Raw genomic sequence first — 14,684 nt, 5'->3', positions numbered from 1 at the left:
CTCTGGATTAACAGCCCAGTGATCATACCACTAGGCCATCACCTCCCCCGACATCAGTGTCAGGTCAAGGAGCAGGGATGAGGGGGGCGGTTTGGGCACAGGGTGGGGAGATTTTGAAACTGGTGAATTCCATGGCCATCATTCCCCACCTATCCGCCCCACCCTTCTCACTGACCAATCCCCAACACCCCTATCTGCATCCACCTATTGCCATTTTACCTACTTCCATCCCACATATCCCCCCCCACCATTTATCTCCCAGCTTGCTTCCCCCTTCCCAGTCCTGATGAAGGATTCAGGCCTGAAATCTTGACTCTCCCACTCCTCTGATGCTGCCTTGTCCTGCTGTGTTCCTCCAAACAATCTTTGTTTGTTTGTGAGGCTGAGCTTGGAGACCTAATTGCAGACTGAACTTGATTAAAAAGGGTCTAACAGACACAGCAAACCCAGGAAGAAATTATCTTTAAAAAAGTTGCAGAAGTTGGCCACTAATGAAGTCAGTCCCTGAGAATTTGATCTGGCAAGTCTGGAAGACAGCCTATGTTCAAACGGATGGCTGTTGTTGAATGGTAACTGAAGCCTCAGGAAAAAGTCAAACAGTTTATCAGAGTGGAATCAGGCTTAAAGTTGTTTTTATTAAAACTCCGCTTTCTGAAAGATGATTCTGGGCTCTTGCTCAAACAGCATGAAGATTTGAAAACTCCCTTTCTAATCTGCTACACCTGCAACTGGAAGCCCATTTAGCAGAAAGCTGAGTTAGAAGTATTGCTACTTTACCTGGGTGAACTGAGGTGGTGATCCTGAGCAACATTTTGAAAAAAAGCAGCCAATGAATCCACATTTATGCCTCTGAAATAATGCATTGTAAAGCCATTTAAACAATTTGGCCAGTTTTGTTATTTTCCTTTATTTATCCCTGAGATATGTTCAATTTTTTGTGTGAATGGGAGCTAAAAACAAATTATTTAAGTTTAATCAGCTTACTGTGTAGTACAATCTTCCCTCTCCTAAATTTATTGCATGTAAGTCTTTTAAAGGTACAAAACCTGATTATCTGTAAATTAATTATTTGCAAAGTCTGGGATTGGTTATTCGGAAGTTTGGTTAGTCACTATTTGAGGGTATTCCATGATTCGGTTTTACCTTGTAGCGAATACAGAACTAGAAAGGCTGATTTGATTCAGCTGTTGGTCTCAATGTCCTAACAAATATTTGAGTGAAGAATGTCTACCTCATCTCAGTCTGATGTGATCACCTATTTATCCTGAGACTCTGCTCCCACATCTTAGAATCCCTGACCACTGGAAGAGATTTTTCAGTGTCCATCTTATCAAGCACCTTCTCACTCACGTTATCAATGAGATTACCTTTCATTCTGTTAAACCACAGAGAATATCAAGCCAATTTTCTCATCTTAGAACAATCCTCTCATCCCAGGGACTGATTTAGAACACTCACCATCTTGCTACCAATACCTTTTTCCTCAAATGTAGGGAACAAAACTGCACACAGTAGTCGCGATGTAATGCTCCCAAAGTCTCATACAATTTGAAGAAATTTCTTTTTTCCTGTACTCCACTCCAAAAACACTAACATGGAGTGGTCATGCAGATTGAATGATATTGATTGGTTGATTGATTGCCATCTGTTCCTGGAAAGAAATTTCTATCTTCTGCTGTCAAGACAAAATATTTGTTCAATATCCCTGCCATTTCTTCATTCCTCACATTAATTTCTCCTGTCTCCACTTTTCAGGAGCCAATATTTAACTTAGCTACTATTTTCCTTTTGTATACTTATAAAAGTTTTGTCAATCTGTATTTACATGCCTGACTAATTTAATCTCATGTTCTACTATTTCCCTTTTTAATCAGAATTTTAGTAGCCCTTTGCTGGTTTGTAAAACACTCTCAATCTTCACTTTTTTTTGCAATATTATAAACATCTTCTTTTAATCAAATCTTTCTAAGTGGGCCACAGATGGGTTTTTCTTGCTGATGTATTGAAAAGTTTCTATGTTCATTCCCCAACATTCATTTACATTCTATTTATGCTTTAATCTGTCAGTTCTCTGATCATTGCCTGTGTCATTGTTTTTGTTTAACTTTATGATTGTTGTTTGCATATGCTCTCATGTTATGTAATTGACTTTGTTTAATTTGAAGATTGTTTGTTTTTAGAACACATCACTTTCAACTGAACATGGAAATCAGTTGGATTATGGTAACTATTCCCCAGAGAGCCATTTACTGCGGGATTATTAATTAACCCAAGCTCATTACTCAACAGAAGATCTAAAACAAATTTGTCTCTGGTTACTTCCACAATGTATTGCGCCAATAAACTGTTGTGAAAACATTCTCCAATATTATCTTCTTGAGCATTCTTGCCAATTTGTTTGTCCCAGTGTATACAAGGTTCAAATTCTCGACAAAACGCACATGGCTTTGCTACAAGGTCCAATAATTTCTAATTCATTGCTCTGTCCAATGCTATAACTACTGTTTGGGGCCCAAAAGCTACTTCCAACAGAATCTTCTGACTCTCGCTATTTCTAATTACTACCCAAACTGATTTTATGTCATGATCTTCTGGGCCCAGACCCTTCTCACTAATCCCTCTGCGTCATTCTTTACTCTCAGTGCTACCCCTCCTCATTTGACATTTTTTCTGTATTTCAAATCTTGCACCCCTGCCCAGGAATATTAATTTCCTACTCTTGATGAAGTTGAAGCCATATTCCTGTAATGACAATTAGATCCAAGTTTTTTTCAACTTCTGTCTGTGCTGTTATTTTATCTATCTTATTGCAGATTCAGACAAATAACCACTGTTCTTCCCATAAGTTTGATTTGCAGATGTATAATTAATGTTAAACTCTCTGCCCCATCCCGTTCCATTCTTCTAGGCTTTACCTACACTGGTAAAAATATTAACACAAAATGTTAAGTCTGTCTGTACAGCTATTACAAGGTGAAGAAGTTGAATATCAACCTAGAAATCGTTCTAACAATTTTTCCGACAAATGCAGATAATTGGGATTGGGGAGATTCCAAGTTGGCCATGAGATGGAAGGAATTGGACCTTCTAGCAACACTATTCGTAGCACTGGGTTACAGGATGCTGGAAAAGCATCCTGTCAAAACAACACAGGAGTTTGGTTGGCCAGTTGATTGGCTGGCTGGTGTGGATCAGATCGATGCCAACAGCACAGAGTTCAATGCTGAGGTTTATTTAGGACTGGCCTCCTTGATGACCTGTAGTAGAGATTGTGGTGTGGCAGGTTAGGCCTGCCTTTGTGTAGGTTGCTGAGGAAAATATTGCCAGAGGTGCTTACTTTTTCTAGCTCTCTTCTTTGTATTTACTGTTGACTGCATCCATGCATGGGTCAGAAAAAAAGTGGACTGAGCATTTGCACAGAGTGTGACTGTAACCAGCGGTCAGACTGCCTTGAGGTCCCTGTCGCTGGTCTGTTTCTCTTCTTAACTTTACTTCTCAGACAAAGTAAAATGGTCTTCTCTCTTTTAATGTACCATAAAAGAATGCATTATTTTTATTTTTGGCCACTTTTGGTAAAATGGAGCTTGTACATTCCACTCATTCATTTCTTCTTCTTTCTACTTCTGTCTCTGTTTACCTCAGTTCTCTCAGACTCAGACATCCAGTCCCAGCCTCCAAAGTGGGCTCAGCAGTTGGCTGCCTGAAGTAGGGACGCCAGCCACCAGCGAACCCAACGCAAAGTGGGAGGCAGTGGCCCCGTATGGAGCAAGGACAACGGCTCCATGCAGAAAAGGGGCACTGGGCCCGTGTGGAGCAGTTCACTAGTGGCCCTGTGCAGAGAAAGGGCAGTGGCCCTATGTGGAGTGGTTCAGCAGTGGCCCCACAAGGACAAGGGGCAGTGGCCCTGCACGGAGTAGCAGCAGTGGCCCAGCACAGAGAGGGACTGTAGCCAGCAGTCAGTCTGCCTTGAGGTCCCTGTCACTGGTCTGCTGTTTCTCTTTTTAACTTTACTTCTCATTTTTCTGACCTTTGGGTATAGTATGTATTGCTGTAATTAACTTTTTTTTCTGTAACTTAAAGATTGTACCCAGATACAGTGTACCTAAGATGACACCATGTGTTGGTGACATTGTTACACCGTAACTAATCTTGTAACCCAAACAGCTATACCCCAGAGTTGTTGGGGGTCTGGAAAAGCTCTACCAAAAAAAAAAATGGTGCATAATAACTTTGCAAAGACATATCGTTGAGAATATATAAATTACAGAGAAAAGGTGAGAATGGTAGACTACGCATGACTGAATACTGTCAATAAGACAGCAAATGAACAATTGGGCTGAATGGCCTCCTGTGCTGTACATTTTCATGATTCTAAATTTCTCTTTCTGGCACAAAAATTATATTAATGCCACCATGAACTCTCTAAAGAGGCGGACGCTCTGAATTTGACATCAGTGCCGTAGTCACCGACAGCAGTTTTAAATAATTTAGAAACTGGAGGACAAGGCAGTTTCTTTCCAGTTGTTTCAAATTTAAACATTTAGCAGAAGAATGTTGTACAACATACGAACTTTAGTCTAGCTCTAATACTTTGTTGGTGGACAGAATAATTAAAATGAATTCAACTGGTGAAGCCTGAACTGTAAAAATAACAATTACACTCCCAATGGCTTCAAAGATTAAAAACATTAGCGTTAAAGCTTACCATATACTGGGGATGCAGAAAGGTATTTTAAGCATATCAGGTATAAAGATAGAAAATTAAGAGTCTTTCATGGTAAAGTGATAATGTCACTACCTCTGAGCTAGGAGGCCTTGGTTCAAGTCTTACCTACTCCAGAGATGGCTAATAAAATCTCTGAACTGGAATCGTGGGTAGTGAAGAAGGTAGGCCTGCCCTTATTGGTCGGTGCATTGAGTATAGGAGTTGGGAGGTCATATTGCGGCTGTACAGGACACTGGTTAGGCTGTTTTCAGAATACTGTGTTCAATTCTGGTCTCCCTGTTATGGGAAAATTGTGAAATTTGACAGAGAGCAGAAAAGATTTACAAGGATGTTGCCGGGGTTGAAGAGTTTGAGCTACAGGGAGAGGCTGAATAGGCTGGGGCTATTTTCCCTGCAGCGTCAGAGTCTGAGAGGCGACCTTATAGAAGTTTATAAAATCATGAAGGGTATGGACAGGATGACTAGCCAAGGTCCTTACCTCCAGGGTAGCAGAATCTGAAACTAGAGGACATAGGTTTAAGGTGAGAGGGTAAAAACTTCAAAAAGGGACCTAAGGGACAATATTTTCACACAAAGGGTGGTGCATGTACAGAATGAGTTGCCAGAGGAAGTGGTGGAGGCTGGTGCAGTTACAACATTTAAAAGGCATCTGGATGTGTTATACGAATAGGAAGGGTTTAAAGGGACTAGATTAATCCAGGATGTCTGGTCAGTGTGGACAAGTTGGAGTGAAGGATCTGTTTCCATGCTGAACATCTCGATGGATTTAAAGGTAAGAGGAGAGAGATTTAAGAAAGGCACGAGGTGCACATCTTTTACATAGAGAATGGAATGGACATCCCCAGGTATTGGTGGATGTGGGTACAATTACAACATTTGAAAGATATTTAGATAAGTACATGAAAGGAAAAGATTTGGAAGGATATGCACCAAGAGGTGGCAGGTGGGACTAGTTTAGTTTGGGATTACGCTCATCATGGTTGGACCGATCGGTCTGCTCCTGTGCTGCGTGACTCTGTGCGTACAAAATATAAAGACCGAAAATTGAACGATGGTTCATTGACTCTAAAATGACTGATTGCATTTATTGTGCATTTTGTCTGAAAGTTCCCTAGTTCAAGTCTATGAAAGAAAACCTTACCAAGTACAAAGCTAATTTAACATCTAAAGGTCCCTTCTACTAAGGTACGTCTGATATCCAGATGGACAAATCTCACAATAAATCAACAATCCAGATTTAATTGATATTGACCAAATAGGAAACTAGGACAGGCACTAACAGGACAAAGTTGAAGCAGAGTGCAAAGATTAGTAAGCAATTGGCAACAAATCTGTAGCTGACAGCAATAAGAAAGTTAGGGCAAATACTTACCCATATTCCAACAAATACGTTCAGCACAAAATATGCCACGATGACTATAATGTCAGAGATACTGAAGGACTGAGCAGAGAGATGATAGCTGCCAGTTCTGTTCATCTCCATCCCTTCCCTTGAGTTTGTGCCTGTCGAAGCTGTATGAATATACTACGAATTTGCTTACCAATGGAGTTGCTGGTTAACAGATGAAAAATTGGATATTAATCAAAATGTCGCACATTAAACCAATGAGCCATTGCAACAAAAGTAGGTGCCATCTATGTGGTAATTGATGTGTGTTCTTCAATTTAAAAAGCAAAGCTTTTAATCACTGTGACAGGAATCCCTGTAAACACAAGGAAAAGTGCAATAGACCATTAACAAACAACCTTCGAGTTTGCTTTTCACTCTTGATGCATCAGTTTCCACATGACTGTCATTATCTATTAACTAGAGAAAACTTCGACCAGGTTTTCGGTTTGTTGCTAACCATGCAACTTTTTTTGGATGGAAAGGTTGCCTCTCTGAAATAAAATAAAATTCTCAATGGAGACTATGTTAATGTAACAGTCTTTAAAGGTAGTGACCTATTTGTTGTGTGTTGCCACTACTTTTAGCCTTTATTTCAGTTACTTTTCTGTCCCTTGTATAACAATTGGTTCAATTATTGTGCTGTTCAAACTACATAGCACAAGGGCTCTTTATAGTGCAGTGGTAGTGCCCCTGACTGAAAATGAAGCTGACTAGGTTCAAGCTCCACCTGGTCCAGGGGACAGCATGATGGCTTAGTGGCTAGCACTACTGCCTCACAGCACCAGACACCTGGGCTTGATTACGGCCTTGAGTGACTGTCTGTTTGCACGTTCTCCCTGTTTCCCACCGTCCAAAGATGTGTAGGCTAAGTGGATTAGCCATTAGAAATGCAGGGTTATGGGTTTAAGGCGGGATGTCTCTTCCGTGTGGCATCAATGAGCCAAACTGTCTACTTCCCACACTAGAGATTCTATTCAAGGGGCACGTAATAATATCTCCGAACAAATTGATTTGGGAAACTGAAGAAACTGCAAAGATTAGCTGGGGTACTAGTTTAGCTCAGTTGGCTGGACAGCTGAATTGCAATGCAGAGAGACACCACCGGCTCTTAAACATTGCTATTTCATCTGCTTACATCTTGTCTCCAGGCATGCTCTAAGCATGTAGAGTATCCTCTCCCAGCAGCATGCTCCAGGGACTTCCCATCCAGTGCAAGATAACTTGCCTTGCAAGATCTCTTCTAAGCCTGCCCCCTCTCACTTTAAAACTTACGTCCCCTGGCATTTGACACTTTCAGCCTGGGGGTAAAGAAAAGACTCCAACTATCCACCCCATCCATGCCTCTCAATTTTATAAACTTCTTTCTGGTCCTTAGCTTCTGAGGCTCTAGCGTAAACAATTTAAAGTTGTCTAATCTCTCCTTATAGCTAGCACACTTGCGACAAAACAATGTGTATTGTAATCTCCACAACTTCCTAGTAACAAACTGTGGAGCTGGATGAACACAGCAGACCGGGCAGCATCAGAGCAGGAAAACTGACGTTTTGGGTTGGGAGCCTTCTTCAGAAGAAGAGTCCCAACTCTAAATGTCAGCTTTCATGCTCCTCTGATGCTACTTGGCCTGTTGTTTTTCTCCAGTTGCACACTTCGCTATCTCTGACTCCAGTATCTGCAGTTGCTGTCTCAAACTACTTTTGAACCCTCTCCAAAACTTCTACATTCTTCCAAAATGTGGAATAATCTTGGGAAAAACTCTTATCAGGAGGTTAATGTCAAACAGTGCACTCGCGGGGAATCAGAAACTAAATTAGTTGGGTAGAGGGGAAGGTGGACATGAGGAAATGGTTCAGAGATAGTAGGAATCGCCAATGCTGGAGAATCTGGGAAAACAAGGTGTAGGCCTGCTGTGTTCATCCAGTTCTACACCTTGATGTATGAGGAAATGGGTCATTCAGATCAGACACAAGTTATTGTTAAATGCATTTCCCATTCATAGCCTCTTCTAAATCTAAACAGACTTTGGACTTTGCAATACTAAACATATTTAGGGGACAACTCGCCATTAAAGCCAACATTTTCAAAGGCCTACATTTTAATGCATAATCAATAGGAGCCAACGAGGTTTGTCAGTCAGTAAACAAACAGTATAACAATCTGCCAGCTGGTCACTTTAGAGCCTCAGACATTATTAACTGAAAACATGCTTATCACAGCTTGAATTATGCACAGCTAAGCTGAAAGGTATTTTGTAATTTTTTAAATATCTGTAAACAGCTCTCTTAAAATCAAATACCATTTGAGTAAAATAGAAGAAAAAAAACTTCTACATTTACCATAATAAGCACTTGGACATATGGTTAGGTGAAATGGTCTTTTATTAATCTGCAAATTCCTTCATTTTTCTGCTCCACTTAGAAAAGTGCAACTTAGTCCAGCAAATTTAATGCTACAAAAGCAATCAACTCTTTAGTGTGCTGCTTAACTGCTCCACAGCACGGTTTTCGTCATTCATTGAATTCTGTTCAAGTCTTTGAATCTGCATCTTTGGGATGTTGGAAATTTGGTGCCATTGGACAGTTCCCTTGATCCACCATAGATGGCAAACTCATTAAATGATAATACTTACTAACTTAAAAAAAACACATCTCACACAGGCATACATTTCCATTGATGCCTGCTACATTCAAGTAGGCATTCTGCTTGCGAGCTAAGGCAACATGAACAGAACCGAACCTTAAAGTATACGACAAATAGAAAGGAACTATTACTGCTTTCATGGCTGCTACCACATAGAATCAGACAATTGAGAATTTGGCTAGTTTTATTCTCATGCAATATGTACATACAGACAGCCAAACTACTTCCTCTAGTAGAATGGTGTAATAATTGTTGATTTTATATTCTCAATACATTTTAGTAATTACAGCACAAATTCCAGACCAGAATTAAAACTAAGCTTTTCAGTGACAATGTCAAGAAACACTTCTTCATGCAAATGGCAACGAAGACCTGAAAAATCACTCCAAATAAACTGCTATTGTGCCTTCAGGGAGACAATTAAAAATATCAAAAATGGTGCACGAAGATCTTATCCATTTTCAAGTGTAACTGGGGTATTATAGGACAGACAGGTAAATTGAGTTGAGATACAAATCAAAAGCCATGAAAAAGACTTGCACTTATATCCAGTGATTACAAAAAGGTGCATATCTGCATTTTACACTCAATGAATTACTTTTGAAATATAGTATATGTTGAAGAAATGTGCTCATCAACTAACATGGTACAAATAATGTGTTAATAGCTAGATAATTTATTTGATATTAAGAATATTCACCTGGACAACATTGCTCGCTTTCTTCAAAATCATTAAATAGCATCTTGCACTTTAAAACAAAGAATAATCTGTCTTCTAAAGTCTTCTTCTCCAAAAAAAAACACCACCAACACTAGTATATTTGGTCCGTATTGCACTAGAGAGTCTGCCTTGATTTTTGCGACCATGCCCTGGAATAAGATTATCAAATTGAATGAAAAAAAGCACAAATGGCACATGGCCCACCCCTACATCATTATGCACAAATTGCAATATGCCCTCCAGTTCAATGCAATGCAATACAAACCAGAGATGAAAGTTGTGATATTTGTTGCATGCAATTGGAGTATTTAATTTACTATGGACCTTTCATGAACTTGGACATCAAATAATTGCAAATCAAATCTTACTGGAACGCAGGAAAAATTTGGGATTAAAATTGTAGAACCAGATGACACTTCAGAGTCAGTAAATAATGCTAATGCAAGTGGGACTGAACATCCCTTAGGGTTATTATTCTGCTTAATAAAATTAAACCCTCAAAATGTTTGTGCCCATTGGAAAACTTTAGTGCAGTGACAATAAAGTAGGCATAACAGGGGAAAAAAGTGACAGAGACACTCAATGTAAATACCTAATTTACCTGCATTAGGTCTGATTTGCACAAAGCCATTGACAAGCAGCCCATACGAGTCTCCCCTTCTAGTCACAATGCCCAGAATTTTTGTTTCTATTCCTCTTCAATTTTGCAAATTGCCCCAGAACAGCTGAGAAAGATTCAATTGAGCCAAATTGTTTCTAGTTACATCAAAATCTCACCTGTTGTTATACGCTAGAATAACTTCATTGCGCATGGTCATAAATTGATGATCAAGGATTCCTAAATGGTCAAACCACATTGCTAAATTCCATTTACAGTGAAAAAGTGTAGTGATGTTCAGTAGCCATGTCAGTTATGGCAATATTTTAACAACACCAAAGACATAGTCAATTGAAGTTGAGAGAAAGGAGACATGCATGTATTTTTCTTTTCAGAATGTCAGGATGGCTAATTTTCAGAATGTTCTCCCCTCACCTTGGGTTTCAAATCATATATACACACCATATAGGAGATGGCAGACTCAATTTTGAGTAATCTGTTGACCTGGTCTGATGCACCAGATATGAACTCAAATCTTTGATTAAATTCTTAGTCATCTGCTCCATTACCTCTGCATGAAGTTCCTTGTTCAGTTTTAGCTGATAAGGCTTGTGAAGCCATGTTGGAAGGTGCTATACAAATGCAAGCTGTTGCTGTTTACGTTACTGCCGATTTTATTTCACTAAGAACATAGTCTATGCCTGTTGTTGTTATAATGGTCATAAAAATAAACCCTTACCAATAAAAATAAAACTAAAAGCTTAAAATTCCTAGAGCCTGCACCATTACTTCTCTGAAATTGACAGAAGTTGCTGTCAGTGGTAGGGGTGGCAAGGTAGTGCTGCCTCTGAGCACCAGGGACCTGGGTTCAAGTCCACCCTCGGGTGACTGTGCAAACTCCACACAGATATTCTCCCTGTGCCTGCATGGGTTTCCTGCCAGTGCTCAAGGTTCCTCTCACAGTCCAAAGATGTGCAGGCTAGGTGGATTGGCCATGCTAAATTGCCCATAGTGTTTCAGGGATGTGTAGATTAGGTGGGTTTGGGGGATAGGTCTGGGTTGGATTCTCTAAGGGTCGGTGTGGACTTGTTGGGACAAAGGTCCTGTTTCTATACTGCAGGCAATCTACTCTAAAATTTACTTCTGGATGAAAGTGCCACCAAGGCTGCACTTAAGTACAAATCACTCCTAATTAGACTACTTGTGTAAAAGGGACAAAAATCTTGCAAAAGTTGCACTTTGTCAAAATACATTTTAACGCCAAGTTTTTAATTTCTACTGAAATAATGCAAAGTAGGTTTACTTTCTGGTTTGCTGACTGACAGAAATGTTATTGACTATTTACCTTGATGACACATTTTCCCCTTAGCAGAAGGGTAAAAGCAATGCCACAGGGATCTCTAGGTTTTTATGGACAGTTCCTTTCCAGGTCAGCAGCAAAAGACAAATTGCACCAACCAAAAAAATCTGGTTCATTTTTTTCAGCATGTACATTTTACCTGAAATAAATCTACTAACACCTGGTAGAATTGTGGAGAAAAATTGAACCTATTCAAACATTCTCCCCCCCCACCCCAACAAATCTGGCAAGCCCAAAAATATCAAAAAAAATTACACAAAGTGGTTAGTGCGGCTTTGACAAAATTTGGAACACCACTGCAACAATTCACAAAGATCTCTCAAATAACAGTTCAAAGTAGACTTTTTTGTAAAAATGTCTATTTATACATACAAATGATTTTTAAAAAGTTTGCCACGAAGTTATAGCTGAAATCCAGCTTTTAAATATGCATTATTGCATATTAATCATGCAAATGAAATTTACAGGTAGTCAGTTACCACATTTAAAAATGTAATTAGGGCATTACTTTGATAAGTATAAATTAAACTGTAACAGTTTGAAAATTTTCAAAAGCTGAAAGTTATTTTTATCTGCAGATAGTATACAACCTTTAAGTAAACTTCCAGTACAAAAGTGCTGTATTATTCCAAATTTTTCACACGAGAAATTCTTACATACGTATTTAAAAAACCTCACACATTGCAATTTTGAGCTTTTTTCTCCAAATGTTTAATTAATATTGATACACCAGCTAAATGCATGACTTATAAACAATTATCAATAATCTGTGGAAACATGGCCTTGTGACCCATTGCAAAGTAACAGATGGGCAAGTGCACAGAAATCTTTAATAGTAATTTCCAGCATTTTGCAGACCTTTGCAAAGCTAAGTATAATGATTAAATTTCTATTATAAATATGCAAAGACATCAAAAACTAAAAATAAATAAATTAAAAGCATTCATCTTCCCTATTAAAGCTTTATTAGATTTTATCACAGCAGTATTGGCTAGAGATGGAGCATTATGCAAGAAAGACCATGTCCTTTTACTTCAGGGACCTTGGTGTTGATTTTGCCCAGGCTCAAAGGCAAAATCTCTCTTCAAGCTGATGTTATCAGTCCTACATAAAAAGAATATGAACAACCTCAATTTGTTTTCCAGCAAAAGTCCTACTCCAAACTGCCATTAAAAAAAGCTGCAATACTTTTACTCTGCCCATTTGTTTTTTTTAAAATTTTGAATGATTGCCTCAAACAGGTGAGTAATAATCACATAAACAATCAGCCAAGATACAAAGCAGAAAATGAAGCTTCAAAGTCTTTGGATCAATGACTACCACTACTGATGTTAACGGAACTTGATCAGCAATGGTTCAAGTCCTTCCAGCCAGTTTCACTGATTAAAAGAATGGTAGAAATACATTTAAAACAAATGCTCAATTTAAAGCTGGGAAGTCAGGGAAGAAATGGCAGAGTAAAACTTTTCAAATTGACACATTTGCACAGTAACAAATAATTAAAATCAAGCAAATTATAACTATCAGGTAATGGTCAACACTGTACTACTTCCACTGTCAATTACTTAATATAACATTTAAAAAATTAAACTGTTAAACCAGTCAACATATACTTTTAATCAGTGGATACACTTACCACCCAATTGGGAATCAAATTATATAAAAACCCGACAGTATGCAACATTCCAGGCCTATTTTCTCACGATAGTCTCTGGTTTTATTCAACTATACAGTTCTTTCAGAGCAATATAATAACCAGCTTTCCTTTTTTCCCCCAAAAAGAGTGTTTGCATTGTCTGCAGTTGATCACACATTTAGCCGGTTAAGACGCAAACAAAATATTTATAAAACTGGTTCAGGGCACAGTTGGTGAAGCACTCAATCTATTAGAAAGCCAGGGGAACGTTCTGGTTTTGAATTCTCTTCTGAGGTGCAGACATTACTATGCTGTACATGACGGGAGCAGGGGTGTCTTTGGTGCAATCCCTGAGGTCCACTCTTCAGCAACGTTACCTCATACACACACAAAAAGTCTACCTGTCTCAATGGTCACTGGACCATTAATCAGGAAACCTTCCTGAAGTTTAGAGAGAAAAAAAAGAACAAAACACACAAAATAAAAAAAAGTTACTTTCAGAAGACTGCCAATTTCATCTGCACAATTGCACATGACAATTTACAATCATGAATCCTTCATTACATTCTCTATCGCAATAATGCCTAGAAAAAATTACTATTAATTTGCAACTCATTTTTGGACATTTGCACTCTAGCTCTTCAATACTGAAGTACACATAGTACCTTCGGGGTCTCTAAATGAGCTAGATTTTCTATGTGAAAACAGGAGTGTGGATTTTGAGAACAATATTTAAAAATGTAAAACGTGAGAATAAACGCTGAAGAGAAGCATGCAAATCTCAGCCAAAAAATTCATTTCATGCAGAAAAGGGAAGAAAAAAAAGGATTTCACGCAATGTTGATTAAAGAAAGTCAGACTTGGATAATGATTTTTTTCCCCTGAAGAAGTTTTAAACAAACTTTAAGGTTTAGCATAAACAGACGATGGACAAGTAACCTCCTCCAAGCATAAGGCAAGCTGTGAAAAATATTTGTATAGCAATTAAAAGCATGTTTGGATTTAACATTAGACCCTTTCACCAGTGCGGAGAACCGCATCAGGTATGGAAAGCCACAAACGTGCCCATTTTAAAAATGGGCCTGCATCCTGCTAAGGGAAAGTCACTTATAAACTTTGAACATGGATTAGTGCACATCCAGTTTGCAGTGAGCCATTTCCGAGACACAGAAGCCAGACAAGAATTTCATGCTATCTGGTGAAAAAAGAACCAAACAGGTGATGACAAGAAACACCACAAGGTGCAAATATAGACCAGCAGTGTTTTAATAGTTAACCCCAAGTATCAGGTGTTTAAATTGGATGAAAGAATCAATAGACAACTAAATAAGCTTTCTGCATTTATTGTATTGATATAATTGATATTTGTCTGCAATAAAGGAACTTCTGTAGCCATGCTCATGGCAAGATGGAGGATTTGCTTTGTCATGAATGTCATAGTTTGTCACAATACACAGTTCTTCATGTTATTAGCAAAACCAATTTCTTTGAAGGATTAATGTAACTTTTATAAATAGATCCAAAGGATAATTTGATGCCAATTTCTCTTATGAAATACTGAAATCAAATCAGAGATGCGCTCTGAAACGTGTTATGATCAGCAGCTATGTAGCAAA

General features: G+C 38.6%; 2 protein-coding genes across 14 annotated transcripts in view; both read right to left on the bottom strand.

Annotated features, from left to right (window-relative positions):
* LOC125462495 (sodium/mannose cotransporter SLC5A10) overlaps window positions 1-6,442 on the bottom strand; it is a 123,275-nt gene extending 116,833 nt beyond the window's left edge. For all 3 annotated transcript variants that reach the window (XM_048552579.2, XM_048552581.2, XM_059654090.1), the window contains exon 1: window positions 6,099-6,442. In XM_048552579.2, the coding sequence (XP_048408536.1) occupies window positions 6,099-6,209 (111 nt within the window). In that variant the 5' untranslated portion in view covers window positions 6,210-6,442. The remainder of the gene's footprint in view (window positions 1-6,098) is intronic.
* Window positions 6,443-8,919: 2,477 nt separating this feature from the next.
* The window catches only part of prpsap2 (phosphoribosyl pyrophosphate synthetase-associated protein 2), a 43,747-nt gene continuing 37,982 nt past the window's right edge, over window positions 8,920-14,684 (bottom strand). For 9 of the 11 annotated variants that reach the window (XM_059654080.1, XM_059654079.1, XM_059654081.1 and 6 more), the window contains one exon: window positions 8,920-9,623. In XM_059654080.1, coding sequence (XP_059510063.1) covers window positions 9,529-9,623 — 95 coding nt within the window. In that variant the 3' untranslated portion in view covers window positions 8,920-9,528. Of the gene's footprint in view, window positions 13,510-14,684 lie in introns of all 11 variants that reach the window. The other 2 variants (XM_059654085.1, XM_059654084.1) reach the window with 2 other exon arrangements.

The sequence above is a fragment of the Stegostoma tigrinum genome, chromosome 23 (genome assembly GCF_030684315.1).
Source record: "Stegostoma tigrinum isolate sSteTig4 chromosome 23, sSteTig4.hap1, whole genome shotgun sequence".
Lineage (NCBI taxonomy): Eukaryota > Metazoa > Chordata > Chondrichthyes > Orectolobiformes > Stegostomatidae > Stegostoma > Stegostoma tigrinum.
This window is presented reverse-complemented; position numbering and strand designations above follow the sequence as displayed.